The 16033-nt window shown below is 41.4% G+C and overlaps 1 protein-coding gene across 5 annotated transcripts in view; it reads left to right on the forward strand.

Moving 5' to 3' along the window:
• Positions 1–16033, forward strand: part of tll1 (tolloid-like 1) — a 47254-nt gene that overhangs the window by 19641 nt on the left and 11580 nt on the right. For 3 of the 5 annotated variants that reach the window (XM_051385342.1, XM_051385343.1, XM_051385341.1), the window contains 16 exons: positions 601–723; positions 926–1006; positions 2258–2431; positions 2532–2649; positions 4394–4572; positions 5017–5122; positions 6524–6648; positions 8091–8206; positions 8457–8559; positions 9294–9410; positions 9580–9725; positions 10667–10862; positions 11050–11175; positions 12331–12491; positions 12562–12742; positions 13674–13796. In XM_051385342.1, the coding sequence (XP_051241302.1) occupies positions 601–723; positions 926–1006; positions 2258–2431; positions 2532–2649; positions 4394–4572; positions 5017–5122; positions 6524–6648; positions 8091–8206; positions 8457–8559; positions 9294–9410; positions 9580–9725; positions 10667–10862; positions 11050–11175; positions 12331–12491; positions 12562–12742; positions 13674–13796 (2175 nt within the window). The remainder of the gene's footprint in view (positions 1–600; positions 724–925; positions 1007–2257; positions 2432–2531; positions 2650–4393; positions 4573–5016; positions 5123–6523; positions 6649–8090; positions 8207–8456; positions 8560–9293; positions 9411–9579; positions 9726–10666; positions 10863–11049; positions 11176–12330; positions 12492–12561; positions 12743–13673; positions 13797–16033) is intronic. The other 2 variants (XM_051385344.1, XM_051385345.1) reach the window with 1 other exon arrangement.

The raw sequence follows: 16033 nt of genomic DNA on the forward strand, positions 1-16033 counted from the left end.
AGCTACTGCAGAATACCACTGCCTGATTTGTTAAGCTCCACCGGATCATTTGGGGCTAAAAGGTCTCAAGCACCGTGGTAATGAGGGAGGAGCAAGTGCTGCTCACAAGACTGTCCTTTCGTCTTTGTTAACCTCTGATTCCTGGTTCACTTCATCTCCGTTCTATAAGGATGCTATTGATGATGAACTACATTCAAAGAGCTAAACAAAACAGACAATTTCTCAATGGCAAGTCTCTCTTATGTTGCAGCACAAGACCTGCAAGTATTATGTATAAATTATAAGTTGTGAACTTAACTCTGGAGAGATACCACACACGCACATGGACATCTAAGTCACTAGCAAAAACAAACCAGCCAACATGGCTGCCTTCCAGAGTGCAGCATTCATGAATTAACAAACTGGTTCCTGTTGGATCACTTAAAAACGTACTTTTGAGATAAGGAAAAAGGTGGAAAGATGACCTGAGATCTGATGCAAGTTGGGTCAAGAAATTTAGCTTTAAATAACAAACCTGTAATTTCCAGGTATGACGATGATGACGTAAATGATTCTACTGTTGATAGAGATTATAACAGATATTTTTCTCTTGACTTCCAGCTGTATTCTGGGGCGACATCGCTTTAGACGAGGAGGACCTGCGCATGTTCCAGATTGACAGGACGATAGACCTCACACAGCACACACACATGCACACACACTCCCGGCAGGGGCACACGTCTGGTAAGTGGATTCAACATTTCACTCTCACTCAGTAATCATCATGTAATGCTCTCTCCCATGTTTCCTCTGAAACTCTCTCCTCATCCAGCGGCTGCAGACTAAAGCAGCCTCAATGGGAAGGAAGTAGACGGGGGTCACCTGAGGATATCAGCATTTATTGTGCATTGTTCGTGTTTTGATTCTTGGCTCTTGTGTGTCGCAGGTGGCCTGGAAGAACATGAAATGGCTAAGAAGAGAGGATCTTTATATCTACTGCTGGAGAGAATACGTAGGTTTGGCTTTGGTAAGGATGCTAAGCTTTATTTCACACTCAAGACAATAATTCCTGTTACAAAAGACCATCCTAAAAAGGTATCCAAGATCTTGCAGCGTCCCATGGGTTTCCATTTATGTCCATACAGTATGAAAAACATCTTTTCTGCAAAGACTTGAAGTTTTGATTACACTTCTGAAACCCAGCTGACCTGCTGGCCACTGTAACCATGCAAACATTTCACTGTGATACATGACAATCTCGAGCAAGTTTCAAGTCTCTGCGAAATGATTTTCACGTCAAAGTGAAATTAATGGAAGTGAATAGTTACTGATGGATGAAGTGCCCTGATTGGAGCAGTACTGCACAGAAGGTTGTTTCTTTTTCTGCTTTTGAGCTGCAATTATTAAAGGTGGAAGACAGATAGATTTTTTAATTAAAAAAAGAATTGGAGACCAAACTAAAAAAGGATTTGCTGGGTGAAACATCAGCCTTCACATTTAGCTGCTAGATTACAGTATTTGCTTTGCAGCTTGTAGGTCTTTGCAGGAAGTCATTTTGGCTCATTATGACACTTGCAAATGGTAAGAAACAAACTCTAAGTACTTGCAAATCTACATTTGCCAGTAATAAACCCTCCCAGGCTCAATCTTTCCCTTCAAGAATCATGCATTGAGCAAAGCAGTATGCAGCAGAAGAGCCTTGTATGTCCACTATAATGTGAATACAGCTTAAATCATTCAGACCACTGGTTCTTTTTATGTTTCATTTAATCATTTTGACTGATTGTTTTGTGGTGAGAAAGTCAGACACCTGTTGACGGCTACAGGCTGAAATGTGTCAGTTTTTAAGTGTTTTGAGACCTTTGACAGTTCAAGACTGCTTTACTTCTTTATGCTCCTTACAAGTGGGGAAAGTTGTACGACAGCCTCTTCTCTACAGAAGCACCATCAGATCCAGAACTACATAATGTTTGAGTTATCTTTTTTTTTTTTACCACAACTAATTCAGTATACATTATAAACTTTAAATTAAATGTTTAATATGACAGTATATTGCAGAGCTATATCTGTCTGAGTTTTATTACCCTCTGATCTGAGAACAAACTCTGAAAGGTCACTTATAATAAGAAATAGAGTGATCCAATAAACTCAGAGCACATTTATGAACTGATATTCATAATAATAGACCAGTAATTTATTCTGTTTGAACACACATAACACAAACAAGAACCAGCAGTAAAGGTAGATTTGACTGTTGTTTCTGTCATTGCTCTGTTAGACTATCTCCCAAAGAACTCCAGCAAGGGAGCTGCCAGTCCCAAGAGCCAAACTGGGAAAGGTGGGAAGACTGGGAACGTTGTGAAAAGTCGTATTCCTCGAGCGGCCACATCCCGAGCTGAGAGGATATGGCCTGGAGGAGTTATTCCCTACGTAATAGGAGGAAACTTCACTGGTAAGCAACTCTACTGGACTGCTGCCTGCACCTCTCAACAGTCAAATACACACCGACGTGTGATTGTGTAAACGTAGGATGTGAAATGTGTGTGTTTCAGGTAGTCAGAGGGCCATGTTTAAGCAGGCCATGCGTCACTGGGAGAAACAGACGTGCGTAACTTTCATTGAGAAGACAGATGAGGAAAGCTACATCGTGTTTACCTACAGACCCTGCGGGTGAGTCTGGTGAATCTCTTTGCGTTTGTGTGATGGTGTGTGTGAGTGTGTGCGTGTGTACCTCGAGTTCAGTAGTGACCTTGTCACAGCGAGAGACGATACGGTCACTCAACAATGGCTCCACTTTCCTTCCTGTCCTGCTCCTGTTTCCCCATCCCACCAATCACACTGCGTAGTCTAAGTTTTTGTATGTTCGTGCAGTTTTTTTGTTCATACTCTGCAGAAGTGCATTGTTCTGTCGAGTGGCAGCACGGTGGGGTCATAGTGTGTTTGTACAGTGGTGGCACTTCACTGACTGGTTGTAAGTTGTAAGGTTTCAAATCAGGACGCTTGGGTTTATCTCTTCAGACTGTTGTTGTGCACATGATTGAAAGAGCAGGATATGTAGGATATTTGAGAAATTGCAGAATATATTACGGCTGAAAGTCTATTAGTTGATCAGCGGAAATGAACCAACAGAAATTTTGATTATCGATTAATTACAAACATCTGGTTTCAGCTAATCAAATATGGGGATTATGTTTTTTTTCCTCTTTTATATTACTGTGAAACCTTTGAGTTGTTTAGTTGTACAAAAGAACAAATCATCTCTGGAAACTTGTGAACTAATGCAAACACTATTTAGAACTTATGCAGACTGCTAATAGTCGCATTGAACTGAATCAGTTGTTGTTTCTACAATGCTTGACAACATCAAATATTCAGCATCTGTTTGTTGTCACGCTTACTGTATATTAAGTGAAATATTCAAATACAATAAGTCATATTTTATAGCTGCATCATTTTATTTGTCTTATTGCATACACTTTTGTGCAATACAGCCTGACCCGGTTGATATCTGGGCTGGGTATAAAACCTCACTACTGTTTTGATACTGAAATGTTTGAAATGTGTTCATAGCGTTGAATTGCCAAGAGCGTCGACTGTCTGGTCATATTTGTTTTGGTTCCTGATTTAAATCATAATTTAGCCCATTTTAGACTATGTTTTTTCAGATTAGGTTCTTGTGTTTAACATTTTAGGATATTGGTTTATTTTTTTAAACGGTGAATGCCATTAAGATGAGTGAAAGATCTGCGTGTTAACTGATGATGCCGGCCGTCTCCGTGGTCTGTGATAGGCTGGCTGCATCAGAGATTAGACACTTTAATCTGATGTATAAATACTCTGCAGCCTGGATGTGCAGCATGTGTGAGAGACAGTGACAGAAAAGCAGATAAATAAGTAATCGTTTTTATTAGAACCAGAATACATGTCTGGCACCTGTTGTGGGTGAAGTAGTTGTACTGATACTAGAGCTGCAAAAGCTTGAAGAAAAGACTCTATCTACTCCAGTGACTCCTGATCCTCACCCTCCAATCAGCTCACTGGATAACTTTAATCAGATTTGTTAGCCTGGCACGGATGTCTCGGCTAACCAGAAAAAGAGAATGAGTGTGTGTGTTTCTGTTCTGTGAGCAGCGATATGTGAATTCTCACAGCTTATTCGCGTTGGGGTTATGAAACTGCAGCGTTATCAGAGCGTTGTATGTAAATAAATCCTGCTGCTTTTCCTTTGGTGGACGTAGTACGGTGGCAGGAAATCCTGAAAAGACTGTGTGTTTGTGTGTGTGTGTGTGTGTGTGTGTGTGTGTGTGTGTGTGTGTTGTCATGCAGCACTGCTGAAGCCTTTTCCACTGCCAAATGTGTAGTAAAAATCATCCGCCTATCTCCCTGCTATCAACTTCCTACTAATCCTTATTAGGTGTTGTTCCTATGTGGGTCGTCGTGGCAACGGGCCCCAGGCTATCTCCATAGGCAAGAACTGTGACAAGTTCGGGATCGTGGTGCACGAACTGGGTCACGTCATTGGCTTCTGGCATGAGCACACGCGGCCTGACCGTGACGATCATGTGACCATCATCCGGGATAACATCCAACCAGGTGAGACTCAGTACCCAAGATGCACCTGGTGCTCATTCAAGGTTGTTTCTAGCTAGAGTGAAGTGAGGACATTTACGGACAATGTGTGTGTGCATTCAAATTCACACTCGTGTCCATACCTGTGTGAGTGTGAATGAGGCTTTTAATGACTGTGAAGTCACCGCAAGCCTCTTTTCCTCCCACACACTCCTCTGCACCACAAGACAATCTGACAGGTGTTAAATCAAATGACATAGCACATCAGACCTGACCCAAGTTTTTATTTAGAAACTCTCTAAAACACACGGCTCTATTGGGCTTCAAGTTTGTAAATAAATGTCCTTAAAATTCCTTAAATATAAACGTCCTTAAAATATATTTTTGTGTTTATTTACGGTAGTACACTAAAATTAAACCTTCTCATGCTGCTGTCCTTGCATGTGTGTGCATATGTGTGGTTCCCAGGCCAGGAGTATAACTTCCTCAAGATGGAGCCAGGGGAAGTCAACTCTCTTGGGGAGCCATATGATTTTGATAGCATCATGCACTATGCCAGGAACACCTTCTCACGGTAACCAGCGGGACAATCTCATCTCTTGACTTGTGTTGAATTTACAAAACAGATCAGAAAAAAACGAGCTGCCAAAACAGATGTTTCTCAACTTTAACATCTGCTCTGTAATTTTGTGAAACAGTGACCTTGATGGTTTTTGACTGTTTTCTCTGTGTCGATGCTGTTGTTTAGTGTTTATAGTGGGGTGGAGCTCATAGTTAGAGCTACCTCCGACCAACTTTCATCACCCAGGGCAAGTAAAGGCTGCAACATCTTAAAAACTAATATAGAAAGAATGTTCCTTTTCCTTTGCACAGTTAGAAACTACAAACTTTTTAACAACAACTGTATTCAGCATCATTATTGTTTAGCTGTGCATGACAATCAATCCACTTTTACAAAGTGATGTAAATGACAGCACATAATGAAACAGAGCAGGGATATTTGCCAGAGGAGGAACTAAAGGGGATGTAGTTTGTTATACTTCAGTTCACACATAAACCACAAAATGTAAGTATTTATACTGGAATACAGGAAATACTATAGAAGCTAAATATATGTCACAGTCAGGTTTATTAAGTTATAGCAGAGTTTTCCAAAACTTCTTGTGAAAGGGGTCACTCATAGTGATGAACCTACAGAGTATTATCACCTCAATATGTAGCTCCACGCAGCTTTATGGAGCTTTATAGTGAGTTTCAGCTCATTGTTTAGTCCGGCTGCAACTTCACTGTTCTGGTTCAGTCTCACTGAACACTTTTTGGCAACAGCAGACAGCTTTTATCAGCAAAAAAGCTTTACAAATTCACTGTACACACCTGCTCAGCACCAAACAGCCACATTTATCAAATATCTGGTGAACACTGGAGCATTTTGCAGCTAAAGAGACAGATATTTCCCTAGTGGAGACCAAAAACAGAGTGAATATTTGACTTTCATTCATATAGTGGCCAGAAAAAATTACTCCAAATGACTGATGATGTTGCTCCGCAACTACTGGTGTGTAAATAAGCAACTATTTGCCATGTCAAATCAAAAGGTGATCATATGTCATTGCTAAAATTATCCAGTAATTCACAGAGAAGGCAAAACATTAGCAGCGCAGTGAAACAAATGGAAACTTTTCAGCATCATGAAATCCCTTCTCATGTTTTAGACACCATCTGAAATCAGCCAGTTATTTTGCAGTGACAGCCGTCACAGGTTCACTTGCCATGAAAGGATAGAATTTAATCTCCGACCTACCTAATCTCATAACCCCTCCTATTCCCTAGTCAGCTCCAACCCACACATTAGAAGAAAATATTGGTGTGGCAATCAGTTAAATATTATTTATTTTACTGTTTTGAAGATACGTGTGTGAAATTTCCTTGAAATCATAGCATGATGTGTGTTAAATCTCTGTTTTCCTCCCTTAAGGGGAATGTTCCTCGACACCATCCTTCCATCCAGAGATGAAAACGGGGTCCGGCCTGCTATCGGCCAGCGGACCAGGCTCAGTAAAGGAGACATTGCACAGGCAAGGAAGCTGTATAGATGTCCAGGTACTGATATATTTACTATGAGACCACAGCGTGTATGGGTGTGTGTGTGTGTGTGTGTGTGTGTTGAAACAAAAAATGACCTCTGTGTATCTGCTCGTGTCTTTGGCGTTAAATTTTCACACCCGTCCACTCTCCAGGGCACGGGGATGAAGTTGAGTAATTTGTTTTTCCATGTGTTTCGCTGTTTTCGCGTCTCACACACATCACACACACACTCTTCCCATGAGTTCTTGCGCACACCCGTGCTGTTCTGGCGTCCCTTCGGTCCCTGTTGTATGGTACTGACGTGATCTGGATTTGGATCAAGCCGAGCTATGCAGTAATGTTGCAAAGGTTTACGATCGAAAGTGTTGCCATCCCTTTTTGGCCCCCACACACACACTCATGAGTTCACACTGTAGGTCATCATGTACGCATGATGTACTGTATCTGAGACAAACAGATTAAATAATATCTGTCACCAGTCTGTTCTACTTAAATTCACCAAAACCTCTGTTTCTCTGTGTTTTTGTGGGTGTATTTTTTCATTTTGACTGATTTTGTTTGGTTAAACTTCCATTGAACTGATATACACGTATGGCCTTTAGTTTATTTGTTAACATTAATAATGTCACATATATTACAGTATATAATCCACTAAATCCATTTTGATACTGGAAAGAGAACAAGACTGTGTTTGTGCGTCCCAGCTGGAAATAGATACAACTTCAACCTTATAAGGTCATATTTGAGTGATACCATATTCACTGACAGATGAACAGAGCCCCAGGGTATTGTGGGGGAGAACAGCATGCATGATGGGATAGGAGGGGCACATTTGGCTAACCTCCTTTTCAGAAGGAACGACAACGTTAAACTCTGAATGAAAAATAAAGCGCAATATTGTCTGATAATTTTCCACGAATTCCCATCCAGTCACTCTTGTTCACTTGCAATAAATTACTCCACTACTGGGGAATGTTTAATTCGGTTAAACAGTGACGAGGCTTAATGACTGTGGTCGGACCTCACATGTATACTGATACACAAAGGAATACAAACACGCATAGTGCCGCCTCCAACATGCAAAATGAAAACAAGCCAAAGCCAACATGAAACACAAGTTTTGTTTGAGAGCCTAATTTTAATTCCTTTACTGGTTTCTGAATCAGAAATAACAGTTTCCATATGGACAGATCAGATATTATAGACATAAACTTTGTGTATGAGGCTGTTGTGTTGACAAAATAGTCTGTAGTATATTTATTTTGGTAAATTGGCAGTAAAAGGTTGAGAATAATAAGAGATATGAGAGCCATGTGTTCTTTAGTAATGTACCGATCATAAGTATCAGTATGCAGCTGAAAGTATTATGCACAACAGCAGGACTCGCCACAAAAATGTAACTCCCTCTCTCTCTCTGTGTGTGTGTGTGTGTGTGTGTGTGTGTGTGTGTGTTGCAGCATGCGGAGAGACGCTCCAAGAGTCAACAGGCAACTTCTCGTCTCCTGGTTACCCCAACGGATACCCTTCATACACACACTGTGTCTGGAGAATATCTGTTACACCCGGAGAAAAGGTGCACACACACACACACACACACACACACACACACACACACACACACACACACACACACACAGTAGCACCCTGCAGTGCAGTGAATGTGCATATAATAACAGGAGACTGCTGACAGACTGACTGTATATTGATTATATCCTAACACTACAGATCCCACCCTCTTCCTCTTTTCTTCCTCTCATCGTCTGGTCATCTGAAGTACAAACATCTGTATTAAGTATATTAAATATTTACTTTTGCTCCTCCAGATCGTTCTTAACTTCACCACCATGGATCTTTATAAAAGCAGTCTGTGTTGGTATGACTACATTGAGGTTCGGGATGGATACTGGAGGAAAGCTCCACTGCTCGGTAAGATGAAGGCACAGTCAGCCGGGGGTGAGCTGGTTTCCCTTTAACAAAATGGCATGACCTTTGTGCCTTTTCATATTTTCTTGTTCCCTTATTAGCTTTTTTTAATTCTACTGAAAATCAACGCACTGCAACTTAAAGGTGGGGTCAGTCATTCTGGAGAAACATAGTTCACCATTAAGTCTCAGTCCCAGGTTGTCAAATACCTACACTTTGAGTTATGGTTAATGGAAAAAGAAACAAAGTGTCTCGAAGTGAGTCACACAACACAACAGGTAGTGTTTTTGTGCTCCCAGGTTGTCAAATACAGACGCTTTGGGTTGCCAAAACATCTCTATTTAATGACCTAGGAATGAAACTCAACAATCAACTATTTTCCTCCTTAATGACTGATCCCACCTTTAAGAAAACAAGCAAATTACGAAAACATGTTAATTTCATTTTAACACAACCAAATACAAAACACTGTCTGTTTGTTTTATTAAAACATTGCAGTGTGTTGAGCTCTCTGGGCCACTGTAATAAGGTTCATGTTCAAACTGACAAAAGCACTGCATCAATCATACATCAAATAAAATGTATGTGAACGAACGTGGCTTGAAATAATTAATTTTGATGCAGGGCCATATGGTTTTAGTGTTTTTCACATTTTATAGGTTATATTTCATCATCAATCCCTGGACAACAGAAGCTATGGTTCTTACAGTGTTTGTTTTTATGTGTGTTTTTAACAGGCAGGTTTTGTGGAGATAAAGTTCCCGATGTCTTGATCTCCACTGACAGCAGGATGTGGATTGAGTTCCGCAGCAGCAGCAACTGGGTGGGAAAAGGCTTCGCTGCCATTTATGAAGGTAACTTCTGTCTTCTTACATACAAACAATCAAAGAGATAAACACACTGGAACTTAAATAATTCGTACACACACACACATTTCAGGTGTTGTTGGTGCAGTTGATGCCAATCTGTCCTGTCTCTCTGTCTGTCTGTCTGTCTGTCTGTCTGTCTCGCTCTCCTGTGCAGCGATCTGTGGAGGGGAAATTACCAAGGACTCAGGACAGATTCAGTCTCCCAACTATCCTGATGACTACAGACCCTCCAAAGAGTGTGTGTGGAGGATCACTGTGTCCGAGGGATACAACGTCGGGCTCAGCTTCCAGGCCTTCGAGGTGACTCACTCCTTATGTGTTTGTGTGTTTCTCTGCCCCCCCCCGTGCTTAGGAATGTCTGGGTCAAATTTCACGCTCTTATAGCTGCTAGGAAGTTAATAACGTTGAGTGTGTGTGTAAGTGTACAAAGACACGGAGCAGCTGAGGATTAGTTTCGTAGCTTGAACGCCGTAAAAATGTCAGTGGGCTAATTGACACAATCTGTCTCCCACCTGACTTTACACATGTAAGGTCAAAGGTCAGAGTTCACCTTCACACAGGAGCTAAGATCAACCTCTTTTAAAATCCAATTTTCAGTTCTATTTTGTTTCCGTTATATTCTGTTCTGTTCTGTTCTATTCTATTCTATTCTGTTCTGTTCTGTTCTATTCTGTTCTGTTCTATTCTGTTCTGTTATATTCTGTTCTGTTCTGTTATATTCTATTCTATTCTAGTCTGTTCTGTTCTATTCTGTTCTGTTCTATTCTGTTCTATTCTGTTCTGTTCTGTTATATTCTGTTCTGTTCTGGACTCTAAAAGTAACATTAAAAAATTTAATGGTGGTGACAAAAACTAAATGTTTTTATGGAGGAAAATTTCTGATGTGACACTAAGTAATAGATGATTTTCTCTTTAAAACCCTTATGGTAGAATCTGTTAATCTGTTAATCTGTAGCTGATCTGTCAGTGTTGGTTTGAGCTGCTGCAGGTCCACTGATGCTGTTAAAGGATAGAGGGGATTTTTTACTTCAACCTGGTTATTATTTCTGCAGTTTTGGAAATTAGATTTTTGGTGATGGTTTTATTTTATTTATGTTCAATGGAGTCCATCAGAGCAACGCGAGCAGTCAAACTATCAGACAAAGGAAGACATGTTGTAAACGTGTTACTGTCACAAAGATATTTGAAGGTCGACAGGATGGTTGTGGTGTATCTCACCGCGTACATGAATGTTTCTGCAGATCGAGAGGCACGACAGCTGCGCTTACGACTACCTGGAGGTCCGAGACGGCCCTCTGGAGACAAGCCCTCTGATTGGACGATTCTGCGGCTACGATAAACCTGAGGATGTGCGCTCCACCTCACACACACTGTGGATGAAGTTTGTCTCAGATGGGACGGTTAACAAGGCCGGCTTTGCTGCTAACTTTTTCAAAGGTGTGTGTGTGTTATTAAGGGAGGCTCTGTCTGTCTGTCTGTGTGTGTGTGTGTGTGTGTGTGTGTGTGTGTGTGTGTGTGTGTGTGTGTGTGTGTGTGTGTCAGGTGATTGTGTTTTCTCACATGGCTTTTAACCAAAGCATTCTTTATGTGTGTGCAAACATGCTCTGACGTGTGTGTTTTTCAGAGGAGGATGAGTGTGCCAAGCCAGACAATGGTGGATGTGAACAGAGGTGTGTAAACACTCTTGGCAGCTTCAAGTGTGCCTGTGACCCGGGCTACGAACTAGCTCCTGACAAGAAGAGCTGTGAAGGTAACTGTGTGTTCGTGTGTGTATGTGTGTGTGACTGCAATGATGAATTCATGTTTGTATGTGCATTCCTTTGTATGCCACTGTGTGTTTCTGTAGGATATGAGTCTAACTCATCAGAAAAAAAAACATCCGAACAGCCTCCATCAACAGGAAAAAACATCTCTTTGACACAAAACCACATACCCCGCTGTTCCAGTGCCACAAGTGCTGTGAAGGTCCTTTAATCCCGCGAAGTAAATTAGCTAACCATTATGACCCACATACTGAAACAACTGAACAAACCACTTCAGAGAGGCATAGAGAGAAAATTGCTACGCTAGAGGAATATCCAAAAACGTGGTTTTGCTGTATATCATCGAAGAGCAGCTCTTTTTATTTTGCATCCCCAGTGAGTTGATGTGTGGGAAAAGGATGCAGAAAGTGGATTTTCAAAGTCTACGTCATTATATACAATTACAGTGATCATTTTAGTAAGAAATTTCACTGTGCTCACCACATAAAGGAGACATTGTTGGGGAAATGCTCAGTTGATAAGGAAGTATAGTGAGTAATTAAGTTGTTATTTGAAGAAAACATGTGGCGAACTCTACAGGTGTCTTGCGAGTGACTTGCAATCGGTCACGTTAGCTACTTCCCCTCGAAATGAACAAACATCAGTAGTAATGACTTCCCGCACACATTTCACTTTTCCTTTGAGCTGAATCTGGTTCCTCCATGACAAATATTCCCATCGGCATCATCAGCGTAAGCCGTCTGCTGCTGCTGACGGACCTATTTGTCCTCCACATTCCATCCTTAACTGCATCATATCCAAGTTATAACCCTCCTGATTAAAGTAAATGCCTGTATACAGCTGTGTTGATCAGAAATGTGGCAGTAAAATAGCCTCATTGCACAGAACCAGCCACTCAAACACAGCAGCTCTGTTTCTTTACATGTTGGGAAAATTGGATATTTGACGAGTTGCAGTTGGTGCAGCCTGGAACGAATTCACAACTTTAGGAAGCATTTGAAACATAAATTGTAGGTTTACCACCACCTGCTTATGTGCAATGTGGTTTGGCAAGGTCCAACTTTTTGTGTTGTTATATATCTTATAAAACATATATATCACTTCCTAGGCATGTGTGTATGTGTCTGTTTGTGTGTTCCCAGCGGCGTGTGGGGGTCTCCTCTCTAAGCTGAACGGGACCATCAGCACTCCTGGTTGGCCTAAAGAGTATCCACCCAACAAGAACTGTGTGTGGCAGGTGGTCGCTCCCACTCAGTACCGCATCTCTATGCAGTTTGAGGCCTTCGAGCTGGAGGGGAATGAGGTGAGTGTGTCTGTGTGTTTAATAGCCACCTTGAAGACGGATGTTACAAGAGCCTTGTTCGTGTGTTTAGGTGTGTAAATACGACTATGTGGAGGTGCGGAGCGGCCTCTCGTCCGACTCTAAGCTGCATGGTAAATACTGTGGCACAGAGGTCCCTGAAGTCATCACCTCTCAATACAACAACATGAGGATTGAGTTCAAGTCCGACAATACCGTCTCCAAGAAAGGCTTCAAGGCTCACTTCTTCTCAGGTAAGACACGTGTGTTACATCTGTGTGTGTGTGTGTGTGTGTGTGTGTGTGTGTGTGTGTATGTGTGTGTGTGTTTGTTTGTCAGGGGTGGGCAGAGCATTTTATTTGAAACAAACTGATGAACAACAAGGTTAATTATGGTGCAGGAGCAGTTCGAAAAGCTTCTAGTGTGGGTATTTCGATACTTAAATTTCAGCATAACAACTGGCTCACAGCTGGACTAACTGACACAAATCTAAGCTGCTCTAAACCGTGATATACATTTTTGTAATAGGTAACCCGGTGGTTTGCCGTTGTCTAGCGTTCGCCCACAGAATGTCTTCACTGGGCTACGAAAAAAGAATCGGTCTGCAGAGCTAAAGTTTTTTACCTGCAGGCTATTTAAATAACAACACTTATATTATTTAACATGACAGCTGACCTCCAAAAAGTGCTTTTGAAATTGAATTGCCAACATTTTGTGCATTTTGTTTAATTAATTAAACCTACAATAGCCATCCATAGCAACTACAATGTGGTGTATGTATGTATTCATGTAATGATTCAAATATATTAAGACATGTAAAACGCTTAGATAAGGTTAGAGAAAGATCATTGTCATGGTTAAATATCTAAAAAAGTTTGAAGTGGAAGATGAAATGCAAACCAGGTTCTCCACTCCTGATTTTTAGTCTTCTGCTCACCTCCGCTGTGTGTTAATTTGTGTGTATGTTCGCTTGCATGGTCAAGCATTTGTGGAAATATCCATATATGTGTGTGTGTGTGTGTGTGTGTGTGTGTGTGTGTGTGTGTGTGTGTGTGTGTGCATACCCCTCTGTTTTATACTGCCTGTGTATATGTGTTGTGTTCGTCTGTCATGCTGTGTCTCCTGAGCCTCCACCGGCTCTCCGGCCTCCTGCACCCACCCTGCGCTCTGCCCTCTCTCCCTCAGACAGGCTGGCTCTGTGTCAAGAGCGTATGATTGTGTTTGAGTCATGCCAGGACATAAAGCGCGGCCGCTCTGCCTCTCGTGGCCATGTCAACAACAAGCTGGCAACCTCATCAAAGGTCAGAGGTAACATGACCTAACAATCGGCATCTCTGATTGGCTCCGGTCGACAGTGTAATGAGGGAATGGATCGATCATGTTTTAATGGCGTGGATCACTGTTTAATCCATTATCCTCCAGAGGGAAACATGTGCTTTGTCCCAGTTCCATGTTATACCATACAAGGATGGGTGATAATACCGTAATAATATAATATCAATTTTCAGCAGGAAAGTCATATTGTTGGACAAATTTCTGTTGTTCAAGTTAATTATTTCATGCAAGCTGCAGTTAAACAATAAAATAAAACACTATTATTGGATTGTATTAATTTGTTTTCAACATATGAAGAGTTTGGTCTCATATTAACAGTGGAACTCAGTTCATTGCTTTTAAAATCTGTTGTTGTATTTGAAAACCTCCCTATTATTATTTGCAGAAAGTACACAAGAAATTAATCTTTGTAGTAAAAGGAAATATTTAGTGATGTGCACTATTGGAAGTCAATCAAACTGAAACTTTGGGAAACCACAGCCAGTTTCAAATTTGGAAATTTTTTTGGTGTTTAATATGTTCCAGAAAAGCCACAACTACCCACTATTTGTTTGACAAAATTAAATTAAATTGAATTAAATTAAATTAAATTAGCATGTTGTATGGAACTGGGACACCGCTATGATTCTCCAGTAAAAACACAACAAATATCCCCTACTCGCCGTTGCAGGGTTGAATTTGTTGGATTTCAACATTAGACAATAACCATTTTCAGGAAGTTGTCCTGAAGACAAGATCCAAATTTCTCTTTTCCTACTCTAACTTTTACAGTAACTAAAAAGGGAAAACTGATCCAAAAGGCAACTTCAGTGTAACATTTTGGCTGCTTCCTTCTCCTTCAGAGGAAGTAAAACTGTCACCTGGATGAGCTCGTCAAAATTTAACTACCTGCAGAACACCTGGAAGACGTAGTTAAATCGCAGCGTGGTTTATAATATCACTGACTCAGATATAGATAATGTGTGTGTGTGCGTGTGTGTGTGTGTGTTTTTAAAGTTGCTGTATGAGTGGCTCTTCTATTGTCAGAAGCTTCCAGGGATAGCTTTTGGTTGGCAAAGATCCAGCAGCTTTAGGGAGGTCCCTTTGGCCTCCCACACACTACTAATCCGTGTGAGTGTGCACGTGTATGCATGTGTATGCGTGCATGAGTGTGTGCATGTGGACATTGTGTGCTTGACCTGAAGAAAGCTACAATGAACACTGTGTAGCATCAACTGCAAAGCTTCTTAGCCTGTGATAGGGTGAGACTGAGCCCACAATAGCACCATAATACCACATCAGACAGACAAACACACACACACACACACACACACACACTCACACACACACACACACACACACACACACACACACACACACACACAGAGCAAGAGAGAAGGGAGATTTAGTGGTTTCATTAAAAGCAGATCTAGTTTGATTCACGAGCTCTTGAGTTGAGGTGAGACGCAAGCTTCTGTGTCTAATCTCACATCTCTTTATAGGAATCTGTCTCTCACTCACAGTCACAAACACACTCTTCTCTGTCTCCCACACTCTCCCTGTACATGCTCTGTCTTCCTGTGCGGTCATCAGAAAATCCCCACCTCTCTGTTTCTGTCTCTGACACCATCACTGTTGTCAACGTGGCAGTCCCACACAGAGCGAGTCTTCCCCGCTGCTTCCAACCTCTACCCCGTGAGCTGCTCTGTTCCTCCAGTGTTCAGCTTCACTAAAAGGCCCTTTGTCATCACCCAGCCATACTGAGGAGAAGCCATGTGGTTAGAAGAAGCTCCAAATTAAAGGATGAGGGCGAGAGAATGAGCGAGAAAACAACTTAGCTGTGATGTTGTGAGTTTTCGTTTTAAGCCTACAGAAATTTGAACCTTTTAACCTCCTAACAAGCAGCAGCCTGCCAGTGGGTCAGTCATTATAAACTCAAGCTGTGTGGCCAAATGTTGCTCAAGTAGTACACAGAACTATATTTCAAGTTCTTGTGGAGGTCCCTAATTTTCCAAAGAAAACAAATATGTCAAGTCGAATTTTAGAGGAAATGTGTATAAAACATTTGACAAGACATCTGGAAGTCTAGGTTGGGAATATTTAACTCACTGCAATCATCAAATAACTTCATGAAGACAGTATATATGATACTGGTAGCTCGCCCGGTTGAGCTAGGGCCGAAGTCCTTGCTGTGGAGGTCCGGGTTCGATTCCAGCCTGCGGCTTCTTGCT

This window comes from Dicentrarchus labrax, unplaced genomic scaffold (assembly GCF_905237075.1).
Source record: "Dicentrarchus labrax unplaced genomic scaffold, dlabrax2021, whole genome shotgun sequence".
NCBI classification, from domain to species: Eukaryota; Metazoa; Chordata; class Actinopteri; family Moronidae; genus Dicentrarchus; species Dicentrarchus labrax.